Source organism: Erythrolamprus reginae, chromosome 1 (assembly GCF_031021105.1).
Source record: "Erythrolamprus reginae isolate rEryReg1 chromosome 1, rEryReg1.hap1, whole genome shotgun sequence".
Lineage (NCBI taxonomy): Eukaryota > Metazoa > Chordata > Lepidosauria > Squamata > Dipsadidae > Erythrolamprus > Erythrolamprus reginae.
In genome coordinates this window covers 18,504,916-18,526,632 of record NC_091950.1, presented here as the reverse complement: position 1 = coordinate 18,526,632, position 21,717 = coordinate 18,504,916, and the positions used below count along the sequence as shown (strand labels likewise).

At 42.7% G+C, this 21,717-nt stretch overlaps 1 protein-coding gene across 3 annotated transcripts in view; it reads right to left on the bottom strand.

The window, feature by feature from the left end:
* Nucleotides 1–630: 630 nt before the first annotated feature.
* SLC25A42 (solute carrier family 25 member 42) overlaps nt 631–21,717 on the bottom strand; it is a 54,194-nt gene continuing 33,107 nt past the window's right edge. For all 3 annotated transcript variants that reach the window (XM_070746151.1, XM_070746168.1, XM_070746159.1), the window contains 7 exons: nt 16,969–17,084; nt 13,412–13,523; nt 11,913–11,938; nt 8,975–9,141; nt 7,871–7,987; nt 4,889–5,040; nt 631–2,036 (listed from right to left, as the gene is read on the bottom strand). In XM_070746151.1, coding sequence (XP_070602252.1) covers nt 1,711–2,036; nt 4,889–5,040; nt 7,871–7,987; nt 8,975–9,141; nt 11,913–11,938; nt 13,412–13,523; nt 16,969–17,046 — 978 coding nt within the window. In that variant the 5' untranslated portion in view covers nt 17,047–17,084 and the 3' untranslated portion in view covers nt 631–1,710. The remainder of the gene's footprint in view (nt 2,037–4,888; nt 5,041–7,870; nt 7,988–8,974; nt 9,142–11,912; nt 11,939–13,411; nt 13,524–16,968; nt 17,085–21,717) is intronic.

Here is a 21,717-nt window from a genome sequence, read left to right as displayed (position 1 = left end):
TAAAATTATAATAAATACCAAGTTTATAATTATTTAAAATGTGCATACATTTTTGGGGGACACCCTGTATATAATATATATATATATAAGCTGCCACGGGAAGTTTGCCCAACACGGTACAGTGATATTCCCCACTCTGACAAGTAGCAGCAAAGGAAAGGGAGGAAAAATGAAAATAAGTAGTGAAATTATACTGTTTATAGGGAGGAGGCTACAAGAAGGGGTTTTGCCCATAGGTGTGTTTTCTCCAGTTTCAAGTGAGCAAAAGATTTAAAATGCACAAAGCATTGTAGGGAGAAAGAGCCGGAGGGCTTTGCATTCAATCCGAGAACCTGACAAGTTAATATTAACTCGGAAGAGGAGATTTCTCCGGCGCCCATAAATCCCTTCGCGTTCCTTCCACCCAACCAAACGCTTACGACATTCCATTCTCTACCTTTTCCCTAGTGCGGAAATAATGTGGATAATACTGAAGGAATGAAAATGGAGAGCATATCAAGACAGCAAGAGTTTCCAGTTAACACTTTGCCCTGGTAATATCCCCCCCCCCCCCAAAGAGTGAACAATTTCCAATGGAAAAGGAAAATCTATCTTGCTTTTTTTGTTGTTTCTTCCTTTGAAAAACAAAACAGGACACAAAATCCTTTATTTCAATGCCCCTCTGGAAAGTCACAACCTGAAGGATTTGTCGATTAAGATTCTCCTGGTTCCCAGCAACAACGCCACCAGGAAGCGTCTTTATTTTTTAGACAAACTCTGTGGAAAAATATTCCCACCTCAATCTGGCATTGTATTTCCAAAAGGTAGGGGTCCCCAAGCTTGGCAAAAGACTGGTGGACTACAACTCCCAGAATTCTCTAGCTGGCTATGCTATTCCTTAGTCAGCTAGAGGAGAATTCTGGGAGTTGAAGTCCACAAGTCTTATACAGTTGCCTCTGAGGTAAATGATACGTGAGGAGATTTGTGGACTAAAATAAGAGTTGGCGGGGGGGGAGTTTGACACAGATAAAATCGCATCAGCTACTGCCTCCTGTTATGGGGCTAGCAGCGAAAGAAGCCCCTTCCCTCCCCCTATTCGGAGAATTCAAGGGTGTGTAGATTACATCGTAAAAACGGTGAAAAATCCTGCGCTGGTTTCGACTATCATTTCTTTGCACATTCGTTATCTGGAAACCCGGAGAGGAGATGGCCACAGTTAAGAGGAATCTTATGTGTTTGAAACCGGATTCTCTGAGGTCATTCAGATCTACCGCAAGAACCTTGTCGGCAGCGGTGGGCTACGAGCAGGAACGCTAAATTGGGCTCGCTGCCGCAGCTCGTAAGTTCTTGCGGGGCCAGCCCGATTTTGCTTCAGCACCTGTGGAGAAAATCGCACACAGAACCGAAGTTGTGCCCGTGTTTCGGTGAGGTTTTTTTGCTTCCGCGCATGCCGAAACACGGGCGCACCTGCGGCTCTGTGCGTGATTTTTGCTCCCTCCACAGGTGCAGAAGGAAAATCACGCTGGCCCCAGAAGCACTTACGAGCCGCCGTGGCAAGTCCAATTTAGTGTTCCGGCTAGTAGCTCGCCGCTGTTTGTCATGGATCAGGGAATGGGGGATTTTTTTTAAAAAGGAGGATTTGTCCATCCTCGTTTGTCAGCACGGACTGGCGCCACCATCGTGGTGGTGGCTCCCTCTCTCCACAAGGAACGCTGGGCGGCGGGCTTGGCGTTACCTCTCCACGTTCATGCTGCGCTCCCATTTACGGAGGAGAATCTGCGTGAGGTCAAAGGTGGTGAAGCTGATGCCTACGGCGATGGGGCCCTTGACCCAGTTCATGCTGAGCCCTTTGTACAAGCCTCGGACGAGTCCCTCTTCCCGAACGATGTCCCTCATGGTGAGGAGGATCGACCCGTACGAGTAGCCCAGGGCCCCTGCGGTCTGCATCCGTCGACGGACCACGTCCAGAGGGTAAGAGGCCGACTGACCGATCAGGCCCGCACAAGCCCCAAACACAAGCCTTTCCACGGGGTAGGGTTCTCTCCCACCGCTGTGATCTGTCCGAGGAGAAAGGAAAGGAGGCAAGGTGGAGATGCTTAGAAAGGCAGATGCTTGTCTTTAGCAAGAGCACTTAGATTTCTATACTGCTCCACAGTGCTTTTTTTCCCCCCAAAATATTTTTTTCTCCAACATAGAATAAAAAAAACAATACATAAGTACAAACAGTGTAACCATGCTTAGAGTAAAACATATGTAATTTTTTTCTTTTTCTATGAATCATTTAACACAGGCTTATATATATAATACTATCAAATAAAGAAAACCTCAAAAAATCAACCATCTTTTTCCCACTTTACATTAAAAAATTACATCAGTCTAAACCATATCAAACTCTATATTATGCCCATCTTAATTCAAACTTTCATTTCTACATTAGATTAATTAATTAATTCAGTATCAACATTCTATACCGCTCCACAGTGTTACTGGCAGTTGGCAAGATTAGCCTTGCAATACTGCATTCTAACCACTGTGCCAATACGGTTTTTCTCCCCCTAATTTATTTATTTATTTATTGGATTTGTATGCCGCCCCTCTCCGGAGACTCGGGGCGGCTAACAGCAATAATAAGACAGCGTAAAACAATAATCCAATACTAAAAACAATTAAAACCCTTTATAATAAAAAACCAAACATACATACACACATACCATGCATAAAATTGTAAAGGCCTCGGGGGAAAGAGTATCTCAATTCCCCCATGCGTGGCGGCAGAGTTGGGTTTTAAGTAGCTTACGAAAGGCAAGGAGTGTGGGGGCAATTCTAATCTCTGGGGGGAGTTGGTTCCAGAGGGTCGGGGCCGCCAAAGAGAAGGTTCTTCCCCTGGGTCCCGCCAAGTGGCATTGTTTAGTTGATGGGACCCGGAGAAGACCCACTCTGTGGGACCTAACTGGTCGCTGGGATTCGTGCAGCAGAAGGCAGTCCCTGAGATAATCCTTTTCTTAGCAATAGCACTTAGATTTATATACCACTTCATTGTGCTTTACAGCCTTCACTAAGCAGTTTAAAGAGTCAGCCTATTGCCCTCAATAATCTAGGTCTTCATTTTACCCACCTTGGAAGGATGGAAGGCTGAGTCAACCTGGAGCCTGGTGAGATTTGACCTGCCAAATTTGCAGGCGGCCAGCAGTCAGCAGAAATAGCCTGCAGTACTGCACTCTAACCACTGTGCCACCACAGCTCATCATTTTATTTATTCATTTGTTTGTTTATTTGTTTGTTTGTTTGTATCTCATCTTTATAGTCATCTAGCCGGCCACAGATATGCTCAATTTTACAACATTTTTGTTTTGGCCATGATTGTTAAGAGAATTGTTGCAGTTGTTAAGTGAATCATGGATAAATCAGTGGATTTGAAATTTGGATTTGTCAAAGACTACTTCAGCTTCAACCACAAGAACACAAGAACCCACAACAGATACAAGCTTAATATTAACCGCTCCAAACTTGACTGTAAAAAATACGACTTTAGTAATCGAGTTGTCGAAGCGTGGAATTCACTACCAGACTCTTTAGTATCATCCCCTAACCCCCAACACTTTACCCTTAAACTATCCACAGTTGACCTCACCAAGTTCCTAAGAGGTCAGTAAGGGGCGTACATAAGTGCACCAGAGTGCCTACCGTCCCCTGTCCTATTGTCTCTCCTATATCTCCTATATCTTCTCTTCTATACCTATATCTTTTTCTGCTATTATCTCATAGTTATACAGTGTTGCCTCGATTTTCGCGGGTTCGAACTTCGCGGAACGTCTATACCACGGTTTTTCAAAAATATTAATTAAAAAATACTTCGCGGTTCCCCCCCCCCATACTATGGTTTTTCCCGCCCGATGATGTCATATGTCATTGCCAAGCTTTCGTCTAATAAATAAACATGGTGAGTAATAATCTAAATGGCTGCTAAGGGAATGGGAAATTGTAATTTAGGGGTTTAAAGTGTTAAGGGAAGGCTTGTGATACTGTTCATAGCCAAAAATAGTGTATTTATTTCCGCATCTCTACTTCGCGGAAATTCGAATTTCGCGGGCAGTCTTGGAACGCATCCCCCGCGAAAATCGAGGGAACACTGTACTGTATTTCACTCCTTTATTTTCTCCTCTATTCCCCCTTTAATACATTCTACCAGATTATATCCTCTATAACCCTCATTGTGTATTATTGTGTATTGGATAGATAGATAGATAGATAGATAGATAGATAGATAGATAGGTAGGTAGGTAGGTAGGTAGGTAGGTAGGTAGGTAGGTAGGTAGGTAGGTAGGTAGGTAATGATAGATAGATAGATAGATAGATAGATAGATAGATAGGTAGGTAGGTAGGTAGGTAATGATAGATAGATAGATAGATAGATAGATAGATAGATAGATAATGATAGATAGATAGATAGATAGATAGATAGATAGATAGATAATGATAGATAGATAGATAGATAATGATAGATAGATAGATAGATAATGATAGATAGATAGATAGATAGATAGATAGATAGATAGATAGATAGATAGATAGATAAATAGATAAATAAAATAACAAAATAAAATGAAATGAAATGAAATGAAATAAATAAATTTGCAGCTGGCTGGAGTGTAGATATCAGAGGGTTGTTATTAATGGTGAGTATTGTGAGCAGAGCCTGGTTACAAGCGGTGTGCCCCAAGGGTCTGTCCTGGGTCCTATTCTTCACTATGTTTTTATGTATGGGGATACTGGGATGGCCATAAGTGCAAACACTGGTTGTAAGTCATTCCCCCCCCCCCGTGCTATTGTTAATTTCGAATAGAACTAAACAAACGGTCGCAAAATGAGGACTCCCAGCAGATATTTGTATCGGCTTGATGCTCCTTACCTGCGTGCAGCTTCTTCAGTGTCTCATAAGTGAAGAAGCTCAATCCAGCATAAGGGATGACCCCCAAGATGGTCGGTGAGAAGCCCCTATACAGAGTCTTCAATCCTTCCTCATGAGATATCCGCATAACGACGTGGATGATGTTGCTGTACCTGCCCAAGGAAAAATGGAATAGGTTGCCTTGGGGACTAGAATCCTGACGACATCTGACAAAACTTAGAAAGAAATCGGCAGGGAGAAGGTCAAGGCTGACTCACGCTGCACTTTCTCTGACAACAAAAACCAGGGAGGGTAAGAGAAGGAATGATTAGGATGTATTGGTGGCTGCAAAAGAATTAAGGAATTCATGTGCACTGTCTGTGGCATGGGACGATCCTGACCCTTCAAGGTCAAACGATGAGAGACTGTTGAGCCGAGCAGACTGGTTCCCAAAACAAAGAGATGGTACTGGATCAGTGTTCCCTCTAATTTTTTGGGGGGGTGGGCGGAAAAGTATAGTGTTTGAGCGGCAGTCCCTTCGGGACTGGGCGGCACAGAATAAATAAATAAATAAATAAATAAATAAACAAACAAACAAAAAACCCACCCTGTTTTGCCTCAGAGAATTTCAAAATAAAATACTGTACTGTGTGTCTATAACAGTGAGCTCATAATAGGGCAACTCTATCAATATCAAAATGCCACTTAAATAGTTGAGCTAGTTTCAAACTAGATTTTGATTTTCTTTCTCTCTTCCTTACTCCCATTCTTTTTCTTTCTCTCTCTCCTTCCTCTCTTTTTTCTATCTGTTTCTCTCTCTTCCTCTCTTCCTCTCTCTCTCCTTCCCTCTCCCTCTTTCCCTCTTGGCTTCTGGGCAGGTTTGGAAAACTCTGAGTTGATGATGATTTTTAAGTGAGCGATTGCTCACTGCTCAGCTTAGAGGGAACTATGTACTGGATTGGTGGACCTACTGGACAAGGGATGGCCCAGGGTGGGAAACGATGCAGTTTTGGTGCTAAAAGCCAGAGCTGGCTTTGTTTTCTACTGTGCCTATATGACTCTATCAGTAAAGTTTGTTTGTTTGTTTGTTTGATTAATATAATAATAATATATTTAATATTTATTGGATTTGTATGTCGCCCCTCTCCGCAGACTTCCGGGGGGGGGGGGGGCTAACAACAATGATAAAAATAGCATGTGGAAATCCAATTAATAAAACAACTAAAAACCCTTATAATAAAACCGAACATACATACAAACATACCATGCATAACTTGTAATGGCCTAGGGGGAAGGAATATCTCAACTCCTCCATGCCTGGCGGCATAAATGAGTCTTGAGTAGTTTACGAAAGGCAGGGAGGGTGGGGGCAGTTCTGATCTCCGCGGGGAGTTGGTTCCAGAGGGCCGGGGCTGCCACAGAGAAGGCTCTTCCCCTGGGGCCCGCCAAACGACATTGTTCAGTTGACGGGACCCGGAGAAGGCCAACTCTGTGGGACCTTATCGGTCGCTGGGATTCGTGCGGTAGCAGGCGGTTCCGGAGGTAATCTGGTCCCATGCCATGTAGGGCTTTAAAGGTCATGACCAACACATTGAATTGTGGCCAGAAACTGATCGGCAGCCAATGCAAGCCACGGAGTGTTGAAGAAACGTGGGCGAATCTTGGAAGCCCCACGATGGCTCTGCACGATCTGAAGTTTCCGAACACTTTTCAAAGGTAGCCCCATGTAGAGAGCGTTGCAGTAATCGAACCTCGAGGTGATGAGGGCATGAGTGACTGTGAGCAATGACTCCCTGTCCAAATAGGGCCGCAACTGGTGCACCAGGCGAACCTGGGTAAACGCCCTCCTCGCCACAGCCGAAAGATGATGTTCCAATGTCAGCTGTGGACCGAGGAGGATGGCCAAGTTGTGAACCCCATCTGAGGGGGTCAGTAGTTCCCCTCCCCCCAGGGTAATGGATGGGCAGATGGAATCCAGACAATATGAAAACAATTTAAAACCCACAAAATAAAACCATTCATTCATTCCTACTTGGCCGGAGCTAGATCGTATTGCTCAAAAGCTCAGGCCTGCCGGCAAAGCAAACACCATCACTCTACTAAACAAATAATTCCCGTAACACTGTCAAACTATTTACTAAGTCTGCACTACTATTACTACTAGTTTTTTTCTCATCATTCTTATCACCCATCTCCTTCCACTTAGGAATGTATGACTGTAACTTGTTGCTTGTATCCTTAGGATTTTTATTAATATTGTTTCCTGATTGCTTATTTGACTCCTATGACAATCATTAAGTGTTGTACTTCATGATTCTTGACAAATGTATATTTTCTTTTATGTATACTGAGAGCATATGCACCAAAGACAAATTCCTTGGGTGTCCAATTTACACTTGGCCAATAAAGAATTCTATTCTATCCTATCCTATCCTATCCTATCCTATCGAAACATAGAAGACTGATGGCAGAAAAAGACCTCATGGTCCATCTAGTCTGCCCTTATACTACTTCCTGTATTTTATCTTAGGATGGATATATGTTTATCCCAGGCATGTTTAAATTCAGTTACCGTGGATTTATCTACCACGTCTGCTGGAAGTTTGTTCCAAGCATCTACTACTGTTTCAGTAAAATAATATTTTCTCATGTTGCTTTTGATCTTTCCCCCAACTAACTTCAGATTGCGTCCCCTTGTTCTTGTGTTCACTTTCCTATTAAAAACACTTCCCTCCTGGACCTTATTTAACCCTTTAACATATTTAAATGTTTCGATCATGTCCTCCTATCCTATCCTATTCTATTCTTTAACCAATTACTATCTTGGAGTGCAGAAGAAATTATCTTTTTGTCAAAACATTTGGCAAAACATTTTTGGTTTCAAAAGTGATCAAAGCAAGTCTTCATTTGGATGAGGGTTTGTGCTCCAACCTTTCACTATGTAGGTTTTCAGGAACAGTAATAGCTAGAGAATACAACTCACATCCCTTCCTCGCTACTTACATTTCCTTTGGCGTTACTGCCATGCGGGCACGGACCAGGTCCAGGGGGTATGTCAACATGGAAGCTGTGATCCCTGCCAGAGACCCTGCGAAGAATCTGGGCAGAGGGGTGAGTACCCTGAAAGAAAAAGAAGCAATGTTTGAAAAAAAGAATTTCTTTGGTTGTTGGCTAACAAGATCCTAAACACCACTCGGACTGGGCAAAACAAAAAGCAAAAACTATCTGTATGTCCTAAAAGCCAGAAGGCATGTAGAGTGGTACCTCTACTTACGAACTTAATTCGTTCCGTGATCAGGTTCTTAAGTAAAATGTTTGTAAGAAGAAGCAATTTTTCCGATAGGAATCAATGTAAAGGCAAATTTACGTGGGGCCTTTCTAGGAATCCCCTGGGAGGAAACAGGGCCGGAAAAGGTGGGGAGAAGCCTCTGTGGGGCCTCTCTAGGAATCCCCTGGGAGGAAACAGGGCCGGAAAAGGCGGGGAGAAGCCTCCGTGGGGCCTCTCTAGGAATCCCCTGGGAGGAAAGAGGGCCGGAAAAGGTGGAGAGAAGCCTCCGTGGGGCCTCTCTAGGAATCCCCTGGGAGGAAAAAGGGCCAGAAAAGGTGGGGAGAAGCCTCTGTGGGGCCTCTCTAGGAATCCCCTGGGAGGAAAAAGGGCCGGAAAAGGCAGGGAGAAGCCTCTGTGGGGCCTCTCTAGCAATCCCCTGGGAGGAAACAGGGCCGGAAAAGGCGGGGAGAAGCCTCCGTGGGGCCTCTCTAGGAATCTCCTGGGAGGAAACAGTGCCGGAAAAGGCGGGGAGAAGCCTCTGTGGGGCCTCTCTAGGAATCTCCTGGGAGGAAACAGGCCCACCACAACTGTGGTTTCCCCAATCACAAGCATTATTTGCTTTTACATTGATTCCTATGGGAAAAATTGCTTCTTCCTACGAACCTTTCTACTCAAGAACGCATTAAGTTCGTAAGTAGAGGTACCACTGTATAGGAAGCATGAAGTAAATCTGAACTCTTTTGAATTCTACCCTGGTTTCTGACTACTTGCCCCTGACAGTGTCTTTCCAACATGCTCAGATCGAGACCGAATAGGACTGAAGCTCCAGAGCAACTTACTTTCCTTGGAAGCCATAGTAGCTGCCCAAAAGATGCTTATATTCCTCATGGGCGCAGAACTGGATGGCGGCATAAGGGATCACCCGAACCATGGTGGCCGAGTTGCCTCGCCATAGGCTGAAGAAGCCTTCACTGAGGTAGGTACGATAGATCAGCCGGTAGGCCTCCTGGATAGAAGAGGAGCTGGATTAGGTGTGACACAGTTTATTATTTATTTATTTATTTATTTATTTTGTCCAATACACAAATGAGGGTTTTAGTGGGTATATATATCTATATACACATAGTAAAATACATGATGAAGGTTACAGAGGAGATACTCATAATAAAATATATCTAAGAAGTAATAGAAAAGAAGGTATAGTAATAGAACATATCAATGAAAGAATAGAAGAAGAGATGTAGGAATAGAAAAAAAGGTATAGGAGATATAGGAGAGCAATAGGACAGGGGACGGAAGGCACTCTAGTGCACTTGTACTCGCCCCTTACTGACCTCTTAGGAATCTGGATAGGTCAACCGTAGATAATCTAAGGGTAAAGTGTTGGGGGTTTGGGGATGACACTATGGAGTCCGATAATGAGTTCCACGCTTCGATAACTCGGTTACTGAAGTCATATTTTTTACAGTCAGGTTTGGAGTGGTTAATATTAAGTTTAAATCTGTTCTGTGCTCTTGTGTTGTTGTGGTTGAAGCTGAAGTAGTCGCCGACAGGCAGGACGTTGCAGCATATGATCTTGTGGGCAATACTTAGATCTTGTTTAAGGCGTCTTAGTTCTAAACCTTCTAGGCCCAGGATTGAAAGTCTAGTTTCGTAGGGTATTCTATTATGGGTAGAGGAGTGAAAGGCTCTTCTGGTGAAGTATCTTTGGACATTTGCAAGGGTGTTAATGTCTGAGATGCGATATGGGTTCCAAACAGATGAGCTGTATTCGAGGATGGGTCTGGCAAACGTTTTGTAAGCTCTGGTAAGTAGTGTGAGATTGCCAGAGCAGAAGATAAAGGAGCTGTGAACTTTTAAAGAACGAATTTGGAAAGGGAAGGTTGGGCCAGGACAGGCAGGATGTAGGATGTTATCAGATGTCCTCTCAAAATGCCGTTCTTGTTGTCTCAACCAAATTCCTCCATTGATATCTGCCTGTCTTTCATTGATATGAGCCGGAGTGGCAAAGCAGGTACAGTGCTGTACTGCAGGCCACTGAAGCTGACTGTAGACCTGCAGGTCAGCGGTTCAAATCTCATCACCAACTCAAGCTTGACTCAGCCTTCCAGCCTTCCGAGGTGGGTAAAATGAGGACCCAGATTGTGGGGGCAATCTGCTGGCTCTGTTAAAAAGTGCTATTGGTAACATGTTGTAAGCCTGAGTCTATGGAGAAGGGCGGCATTAAAAAAATTGAATAAATAAATAAATCATATATCATATTTTGTGTTGTGGTTGGCTCTGGCCCAACTCCTGCCCCAAGGAATGTGGAGGTGGATGCAGGGGAAACATCAACATGTCATAGGCCTGTTTTATTGCCGACAGAGTCAGGGAGTGAAGTTTCCTCGGAAGAAGAAGAAGGTGGGGCGTGACTTGGAAGAGGGGAGTTTGCCAGACAGCCCAGGAGGAGATCAATCATCCTTATCATCCCTGGATTCTGAACAAGAATGTATGACACATCCCCGCATGCATAGAGTGATGCATAGGAGACAACAACTGAAGGATTATTACAGGAGATAAATGAGGCCACCTGTGGTTGGGTGGGGCTGCTGTAATTAGTGCTACAGATAAAAGAGCAGCCTGCTGTTTTAGCCTCACGGCAGTTTATCTGATTCATAGTTTCGTCAAGATCGTGGTTTTTGCTGTTCAAGATTGTGTGTGGACTTTCTGGACTTTAGAATTGGACTCAATTTCCCAGTTACTGGGTGAGAAATTGGATTGCATTTAACCTGTGCCTTGTGTGTACCAGAAAATCCCTTTGGCATTTAATAACCCTGGGGGGGAGGAATTATTGACCCTCTCAGAGAGGGTCTGCATCTTGGGCGTCCTCCTCGATCCACAGCTGACATTAGAGATCCATCTTTCAGCTGTGGCGAGGGGGGCGTTTGCCCAAGTTCGCCTGGTACACCAGTTGCGGCCCTATCTGGACCGGGAGTCACTGCACACAGTCACTCATGCCCTCATCACCTCGAGGTTTGACTACTGTAACGCTCTCTACATGGGGCTACCTTTGAAGAGTGTTCGGAAACTTCAGATCATGCAGAATGCAGCTGTGAGAGCTATCATGGGCTTCCCCAGGTATGCCCATGTCATACCAACACTCCGTAGTCTGCATTGGTTGCCAATCACAATTCTGGTCACAATTCAAAGTGTTGGTTATGACCTATAAAGCCCTTCATGGCATCAGACCGGAATACCTCCGGGACCGCCTTCTGCCGCACGAATCCCAGCGACTGGTTAGGTCCCACAGAGTTTGCCTTCTCCAGGTCCCGTCGACTAAACAATGTCATCTGGGGGGACCCAGGCGAAGAGCCTTCTCTGTGGCGGCCCCGACCCTCTGGAATAAACTCCCTCCAGAGATTAGGATTACCTCCACCCTCCTCGCCTTTCGCAAACTCCTCAAAACCCACCTCTGCCATGGGGGAATTGACTCCCATTTTACGCAAGATTTGTCTGAGATGTATGATTGGTTTTTATACGTAGGGTTTTAAATTGCTTTTTTTATTGTTGGATTTGTATCATGTTTTGTGTTGTGAGCCGCTCTGAGTCTCCAGAGGGGTGAATAAATGAAATGAAATGAATGAAATAATGCACAGCCGTTGAAATAAAAAGAAGGTTTTGGGGGGACTGGTGTTGGGGTTTTATGATTTATCAGGAGGCCTAGGTCAGAACATAATCCTTCCCAACTGCCCAGCCTAAAAAATGAAGCTTAGAGAAGAGAAGGCTGTTTCACCTTACCTTAGCAGAAAATTTATTCGACGACACTGAAAGCAGAGGGAAAAAAAGAGTTATACACAGACTAACCCTTGCCACAAACCAGCATCTTTGCACCCAGCCAGTCTCTGGTTATCTCCGAGAGCACCCAGATAGCCCCTCCACGGAAAAGAACCATCTCAGCTGCCTTTGGGAATTGGCATCAAACTTGGCTACTTTATGACTTGTGGACTTCTTTTGTTGGAGGGGGGATGTACATTTTTTTCCCTCCATTATAAAACATACAATACAAAATACAGTAATACCTTGTTTTACGAACCTAATTGGTTCTGAAAGGAGGTTCGTAAGGCGAAAAGTTTGTAAGACGAAACAATGTTTCCCATAGGAAACAATGTAAAAGTGATTAATGCGTGCAAAGGGGGGGGGGAATCGCAAAATGGCGCTCCGCTGGGCTCCACCGCCTGGCTGTCACCTTTTAAAACAGCCGGGGGGCTTCTCGGCATTCTCCCGAACCCGAACTTTTGCCGAACTTTTCGGGTTTGGAAGGCCGCCGAGAAGCGCCACCACTCGCCTGTCACCTTCTGAAGCAGACGGGCGCTTCTCAGCTGCCTCCCGAACGCTGAAGCCGGAGGTTCGGCAAAAGTTGGGGTTGGGGTTCAGGTTCCGGAAGCCGCCGAGAAGCACCCGGCTGTTTCAGAAGGTTACAGCCAGGCGGTGGCACCTGGCAGAGCGCCATTTTTGCGATCGGTGGTATTTTCGGCCGATCTGGAGGCTGAAACGGAGGTGGGGAATCCCAATAGGGAATTCCATGGGCGGAGCTTTGATGTCACGAAGACGTCCTTCCTGGTCGGACGAAACGTGAACCCGAACCCGAACTTTTGCCGAACTTCCGGGTTCGGCGTTCAGGAGAACGCTGAGAAGCCCCCCGGCTGTTTCAGAAGGTGACAGGCGGGCGGCAACGCTTCTCAGTGGCCTCCCGAACCCGGACGTTCGGCAAAAGTTCAGGTTCCGGTTCGGGAGAATGCCGAGAAGCCCCCCAGCTGTTTCAAAAGGTGACAGCCGGGCGGTGGTGCCCAGCGGAGCGCCATTTTGCGATCTGCGGTGGGTTCGTAAGTCGAAAAAAGTTCGTAAGAAGAGGCAAAAAAATTCCGAACCCCGGGTTTGTATCTCAAAATGTTAGTATCACGGGGGGTTCATATCACGAGGTACCACTGTACGTTCTCTTCTTAGTACAATAAATGGGAAGGCTGGAAACAGCCTGTTTCCCAGCGGGATCAGAAGGCCTGAAAATCAGCTGGCTGGCGCACATCTGCCCACTGGGCTTGAGCTTCCATGACCACCGATATGGCTCTGTGTGCCAGTTGTGTGCCAGGTTTAAGGACCCCGGAGGCCGGATATAGCCCCCAGGCCTTAGGTTTGACACCCCTGATCTAGAGGAAGCTAAGATTGCTTCCATAACTGAGAAAGATAGGGAGACACCCCCCCCCCATTTCTCCCCTCCACCCCCCCACTCTGATATCTACCTTGGAAAATGATTTTCGTCCTGTCCAGCGGTGCCACAGCTGTTTTGGCCACAGCGCCAGCCAATGCCCCAGACACCAAGGAGTTGATCACTCTTTTTTTCTCTTCAGGACTCTGGAACCAAAAAACCCCCCCAGAACATGTTAAGATATCAAATCATGCAACTTCTGCCATATAGACCAAAATATCTCCGGGACCGCCTTCTGCCGCACAAATCCCAGCGACCAGTTAGGTCCTACAGAGTTGGCCTTCTCCGGGTCCCGTCGACTAAACAATGTCGCTTGGCGGGACCCAGGGGAAGAGCCTTCTCTGTGGCAGCCCCGACCCTCTGGAATCAGCTCCCCCCCAGAGATCAGAATTGCTCCCACCCTCCTTGCCTTTCGTAAGCTCCTTAAAACCCACCTCTGCCATCAGGCATGGGGGAATTGAGATATTCCTTTCCCCCCAGGCCTATACAATTTATGCATGGTATATTTGTGTGTATGTTTGGTTTTTAATAAGGGTTTTTACTTTATTTTGAATATTAGATTTGTTATATGTTGTTTTATTACTGTTGTCAGCCGCCCCGAGTCTACGGAGAGGGGTGGCATACAAATCTAATAAATAAATAAATAAATAAACATATATATATATATGTTTTCATAGATTTTCACAGGTATATGTATGTAGATTGTTCTGAGTTCGGGTTTTGCCCTGTGTAATATTTTGGGTGTCTATGCGACGTTTCGGTGAAATCACATTCACCATCATCAGGCTGAAGTTGTAAGCTTCGTGCTGCTATATATATAGTTATATATAGATTTATTTATTTATTTATTTATTTATTTATTTATTTATTTATTTATTTATTTATTTATTTATTTATTGATGGATGGATGGATGAACGAACAAATAAATAAATAAATAAATAAATAAATAAATGTAACTCAAAATAAGCTTTGCATATGACATGAATGCAGGCAGTTAAGTCTTCAACTGACCTGAGTCTCCATCTTCCCCAGCAATGGAACACACAAAAAACAAACAGACAAACAGGACTCGAGAATCATTCCTACAGAACGGGGGTCTCCAATCTTGGCAACTATTAAGATTTGTGGACTTTCGATGGCAAATATGAGAAATGGTTGTAGCACTATGCAATCATATAACACAAAATTTACTTAAAATTTATTTAAACATATAGAACTTTATTTTACCATGTAGATGATATATTATGAATAGTTTCTTTTATTAAAGATACATATATATAGTGGGACATTTTAATTAGCTATATGATATAAGATTAGAATTTAGATAAAAGAGATTTTATTCTTTACATTGTTGTAACCTTTTGTAGTAAGAGGAGAATTTTTAATTTAGATTTTTAAGAATTGCTAATATTGTATAAAATTAGCAGAAAGTTTTACACGGGGAGAGATAAGAGCCTCCATTGAGGGAGTAATGGGAAAAGAAAAGTTTGTATATGATTGATTTTAAACCTTGTTGTTGTGTTTATAACTATATATTGTTTTACTTTATGGTGGAGAAAAAATAAAAAATCTTATACCGAGAAAAAAGATTTGTGGACTTTTAATTCCCAGAATTCCTTAGTCAGCTGAAGGTAAGGAGACCAATCATCCTTATTGATTGATTGATTGATTGATTGATTGATTGATTGATTGTTAGGGTTGAAAGGGACCATGAAGGCCATCAAGTTCAACCCCCTGCCCAAGCAGGAACCCTATAGCACACCAGTCAAGTGGCAGTTCAATCTTCTCTTAAAAATGTCCAGAGTGTTGGAGTTCACAATGTCCGCTGGTAGGTTGTTCCATTGGTTGATCGCTCTGACCATCAGGAAGTTCCTCCTTATCTCCATGTTGAATCTCTCCTTGGTCAGCTTCCAGCTGTTGTTCCTCGTCCAGCCCTCTGGTGCCCTGAAGAATAAAGTGATCCCCTCCTCTCTGTGGCAACCCCTCGTATACTTGTAGACTGCTATCGTGTCCGCTCTGGCCCTACTTTTCTCTAGGCTATCCATGCCCAGTTCCCTCAGTCTCTCTTCGTAACTCTTGGTTTCCAATCCCTTAATCATCTTGGTTGCTCTTTTCTGCACCTTCTTCAGAGTTTCAATGTCTCTTTTGAAGTGTGGTGACCAGAACTGAATACAGTACTCCAGGTGTGGTCGGACCAGGGCGTAGTAGAGTGGTATTAAGACTTCCCTGGTCTTGGAGTGTATTCCCATGTTGATGCAGCTTAGGATTGTGTTGACTTTTTTAGCTGCTGCTGCACATTGTTGGCTCATGTTTAGTTGATTGTCCACCAAGACTCCGAGGTCGCTACTGCTAAGAGGGGTTTCTCCCAGGTTGTATGTGTGTCCAGGGTTTTTTTCTGCCTAGGTGAAGGACAGTCCTTCTTTTGTCCTTCTGTCCTTCCTCGCAAAGTGTCTTCCTACCTGTCCTCCTTTTCGACATTTTAAAACGAATCTGGCTGGGGAATTCTGTTTTTTTAAAAAAAATATATAATTTTATTGATTTTTTTTAGAATTTTACAAAAGACAAAACATAAGCATAAATGTGCCATCACCAAAAATAAAAATAAAAATTCCCTTCACCAGGGAAGATTCAATTTTGTATCCTTCATTTGCTTCATCTCTGGGTTATTGTTCATTCTTTATAAAGTGATTGAATTTTATTTCTTACATTTGCATCGCTTACTGATGTTGTTAATATATAACTTTTGACCTTCTCCCACCGCCTCATTGTTGCTGCTAATTTCTCTTCATTGTAATTATGTAGTCTAATTTCCATAATTTCATAGTGAATGTGGTCCACCATGTATCTGCACCAATTTTTTATCGTCCATTTATTGTCATCTTTCCACCCAAGCACTATAGTTGCCTGGGCACTTTCTATCGCTGCAATTTTGATTTCTCCATATTCTTTTACCTCACTATTTTTTATCAATAATGCTGCTTCCTTAGTTATTTTCCAATTACCATTCGTAATTTTATTCACTTCCATTTGTATTTGTTTCCAAAATTTTTGAACTTTATTACATTCCCAAAACATATGCATAAATACTCCTTTTTCCTTACACCCATGCCAACAATTTCCTTTCTTCGTTGTTTGAAAACGTGCTAATTGTACTGGTGTGTAATACCATTTATGTAATATTTTTCTTCTCATCTCTCTTATTCTTGTGTTTTTAATTCTTTTGATATTTTCAATTATGCCTTCCATATCCCATTCATCAATTTCTAATTCATCCTGCCAATATCTCGTCAATCCTTTTACTACTTGTTCTTCTGCTTTTAACAATTCTCTCTATATATTACCTGTTTGTGCTTTTATATTCTTGCTCTTTTCCCTTAATATCTTCTCTAAATTTGTTTCTTGTCTAATGAATATTTCTTTATTTTCCCTTTTACTTAAATATGTGCTTATCGCGTTGATTTGTAACCAATTTTGTTGTCCAAGGCTGGGGAATTCTGGGAGTTGAAGTCCACACATCTTCAAACCGCCAAGGTTGAGGAAACCCTTCACTAGAGTTATGATACCACAAGACAAAAAAAAAGTATGCTCACCTCTGGAAGAATACGTCTGACCTCCGCATCTTTCTGTTTTAAGCCCACTTGACCTTCCACCGCTCTACCATTATCCATACCAGCTCAAAAGCTCGGTAGGAAGAGAACTGAGCCTCCTGGGAGGAGAAGAGGAGAGAAAGAAAACGTTAAAATTCGTTTTTCAAATTTACGGTCAGGAGGCTACCCTTAAATATTTTAAATTGTAAATTATTAGATTTGTCATGAACTGCTTTATTGTGTTGTGAGCCGCCCCGAGTCTACGGAGAGGGGCGGCATACAAATCTAATGAATGAATGAATGGATGGATGGATGGATGGATGGATGGATGAATGAATGGATGGATGGATGGATAGGTAGGTAGGTAGATAGGTAGATAAGGTAGGTAGATAGGTAGATAGGTAGATAGGTAGATTAGATAGATAGATAGATAGATAGATAGATAGATAGATAGATAGATAGATAGATAGATAGATAGATAGATAGATAGATAGATAGATAGATAGATAGATAGATAGATAGATAGTGTTCGGAGACAGCCAGCTAATGCGGCTGTCATGGGTGTATCTAGGTACATCTATATAAAACCTACGCTCCACGCACTGCACTGGCTGCCAATTAGTCTCCGGTCACAATTCAAGGTGTTGGTTATTACCTATAAAGCCCTACAAAGCTTAGGACCAGACTATATTCGGGACCGCCTCTTGCCGAATACCTCCCAGAGACCAATTAAACCACACAGAGTTGGCCTTCTCTGAGTCCCGTCGACTAAGCAATGCAGGTTGGTGGGCCCGTGGGGCAGGGCCTTCTCTGTGGCTGCCCCGGCTCTATGGAACCAACTACCCTCCAATATTCGTACTGCTCCCACCCTACTGGCCTTCCAAGAGACCGTGAATACATGGCTTTGCCGGCAGGCCTGTGGGCCATGAAAGTTAACACCTAAGTATGGCTGAACAATGATTGATTGGTATGTATGTGTGTTTGATTGGATATTTCATTAGGGTCTTTATTATGGGTTTTTTACTGTTTTTGTTACCTATATTTGATTTTTGTATCTTTGAATCGTATTATTCATTGTTGTGAGCCGCTCTGAGTCCCACGGGATTGGGTGGATTAAAATTAAATTAAATTAAATTAAATTAAATTAAATTAAATTAAATTAAATTAAATTAAATTAAATTAAATTAAATTAAATTAAATTAAATTAAATTAAATTAAATTAAATTAAATTAAATTAAATTAAATTAAATTAAATTAAATTAAATTAAATTAAATTAAATTAAATTAAATTAAATTAAATTAAATTAAATTAAATTAAATTAAATTAAATTAAATTAAATTAAATTAAATTAAATTAAATTAAATTAAATTAAATTAAATTAAATTAAATTAAATTAAATTAAATTAAATTAAATTAAATTAAATTAAATTAAATTAAATTAAATTAAATTATTCAATCTGATTGATCCATTTTAATGGCTCCATTTTTCACTGTCTTCTTCTTCTGCTCATTTGCGCTGTTAACCCTCCAGTCTGTTTCCCCCCACACACCCCACCCTAAAAAAGCACAATATTTATTAAATTTGCATAGTAACCCAAATGGATGTCTGGATGGTAAATAATTAAAAACAAAAGAAAAACAATACCTTGAAACCATTCACCTTACAACCCCAATCGAACCCCAAATTGCTCTTGCTAAGAGAGACATTTGTTAAATTTATTTATTTGTTTATTTTGTGATATTTATATGCCACCCAACTCCAGCAGGATTGAGTATTGTCCTCTGTTACAACCTTCCTTGCCACAGTTGTTAGGTTGAATCGCTGCTGAGGTTCAGTTAGTGACACGATTGTTGAGTGAATCAGGCTTCCCTGTTCAGTTTGCTGATCAGGAGGTCGTAAAAAGGGGATCACATGATCCAGGGACAGTAACTATCATAACTGTCATGGATTTTGATTACATGACCCTGGGGACACTGCATCGGTCATAAGTGTGAAAAACAGTCATAAGTCACTTTTTTGAGTGTGGTGTAACTCTAAATGGTCACTAAGTGAAGTGTTGTAAGTTGAGGACTACCTGTAACATAAATTTAAGGAGAACTTTACATAATCATGAATGTAACCTAATACACCACTGGTTATGTAGTTAGAATACAATATAATAATAATAATAATAATAATAATAATAATAATAATAATAATACGAAGATCTAAAAATCGAGCTGCAACGACTCTGGCATAAGCCCGGGAAAGTGGTCCCAGTGGTACTTGGCACGCTGGGCGCAGTGCCAAAGGATCTCAGCAGACATTTGAAAACCATCGGAATTGACAAAATCTCCATCTGTCAATTGCAAAAGGCCGCTTTACTGGGATCAGCAAACATAATTCGCCGCTACATCACGCAGTCCTAGGTGCTTGGGAAGCGCCCGACTGGTGATGAAATATGAAATCCATAGTGATCTCGTTTGCTGTGTTGTATCAACATAATAATTTATTAGATTTGTATGCCACCCCTCTCTGAAGACTCGGAGCAGCAGAATAGAATAGAACAGAATAGAACAGAATAGAATAATAAAATAATAGAATAATAGAATAATAGAGCAGAGCACAACACAGAATAGAACAGAATTCTTTATTGGCCAAGTGTGACTGGACACACAAGGAATTTGTCTTTGGTGCAGATGCTATCAGTGTACATAAAAGAAAAGATGCATTCATCAAGAATCATGAGGTACAACACTTAATCATTGTCATAGGGTTCAAATAAGCAATCCGGAAAAAATCCATATTAATATAAATCGTAAAGATACAAGCAACAGTCACACAGTCATAAGTGGGAGGGGAGGGGCGATAGGAATGTTGAGAAGACTAACACTAATAGTTCTTTTTTGAGCATCCACTTCTGTACTGTAACTTGTTTTGCAAGACGGAATTTGTCTGGGGAATGGTCCCATCCCGTCTCTATTCCTCTTTTCATTGTACGAGGGTTATCCGGAAAGTAAAATTACAAGGCATGTAACTCTCACAGGGAATGTTGGTGTTCTGTCGGGCTCTCTGGTGGAATCCTCCCGAAAATTCACAGATACAAATTTCAGACGCACACACGTTTGAAAATTCAAAACAATGTTCTTTATACTGAAAATTCACTTAAACCAAGCCCTCTTTTGGTATAGCACAGAGCACTCGTCTCCAAACAAACTGGTAATTTGTACAAGTCCCTTATCAGTTCTGTGATACTTAGCTTGCAGCTGTGAGGCAATTCACAGTCCTTCTTCTTTCACAAAGTGAAACACACTTTGCTCTGGTTTAGTTTCAACGTGGGGAAAAATCAGCACACAAAAGGTCAAAGTCAGCAAGGCAGGCACGAAGCACAACGATCAGATAATCCTCCACATTGGCCAAACCCACAGGCTGCTATTTATAGCAGCCTCACTAATGACCACAGCCCCACCCAACCACAGGTGGCCTCATTTTCTTTGATAATAATCTCTCAGTTGTTGTTGCTTATGCATCGCTCTCCGCATGCGTGGCTGTATCATTAACTCTTGTTCCGAATCCAAGGAGGAGCTAGATAATTGATCTCCTTCTGAGCTGTCTGCCACACTCTCCTCCTCCCTGTCACTCATGTCTTCTTGGTCAGAGGAGCCTTCATCATCAGATTCCACCGGGAGCAAAACAGGCCTGCAGCATGTGGATGTCTCCCCCACATCCACAGTCCTTGGGGCAGAAGCTGGGCCAGAGCTAACCACAACAGTTGGTATTACTATCGTGTAGCAGGAGGTCAGTGGAAGAGAAGGAACAGTGCCAGTGGTCAGTAGATCATCGACTGGCGTTGTGGTGAAAGTTAGAGATGAGCGTCCTCATTCCGCTTCCCTCCAAGTGCAAAGTGCGCGCTGTAATACGCTACCTGGACCCTAAAGGCATGAACGCTGCTGCAATGGGTGCCCAAGATGCTGATTGAAGCGCACAATATCGACAGGTCAATGGCACCCAAGAATTTCTTGACCGTTTTGAGATTGAAGGCAAGGCTTTTCTCAACAGGAGATGAAACTTGGGCTTATCACTATACAGTGGTCCCTCGATTTTCGCGGGTTCGAACTTCGCAAAACGGCTATACCACGTTTTTTCAAAAATATTAATTAAAAAATACTTGGCGGTTTCCCCCCCTATACCACGGTTTTTCCCGCCCGATGACATCATACGTCATCACCAAACTTTCCTCCGCCTTTAATAAATATTTTTTTTAATAAACTTTAATAAATAAACATGGTGAGTAATAATCTAAATGGTTGCTAAGGGAATGGAAAATTGCAATTTAGGGGTTTAAAGTGTTAAGGGAAGGTTTGTGATACTGTTCATAGCCAAAAATAGTGTATTTACTTCTGCATCTCTACTTTGCGGAAATTCGACTTTCGAGGGCGGTCTCGGAACACATCCCCCGCGAAAATCGAGGGAACACTGTATTCCCAAAGGTCAATCAATGCAGTGGTGCCACACCCATTCTCCTTTAGCCCAAAAATTCAAAACTCAGCAATTAGTGAGAAAAATCTTGGGCACCCATCGCAGCAGCGTTCATGCCCTTAGCATCCAGGTAGCGTATTACAGCGCGCGCTTCGCACTTGGAGGGAAATCGAATGAGGACGCTCATCTCTAACCTTCACCACAACGCCAGTCAATGATCTAGTGACCACTGGCACTGCTCCTTCTCTTCCGCTGGCTTCCCGCTACCCGATAGTGATACCAACTTCCCCCG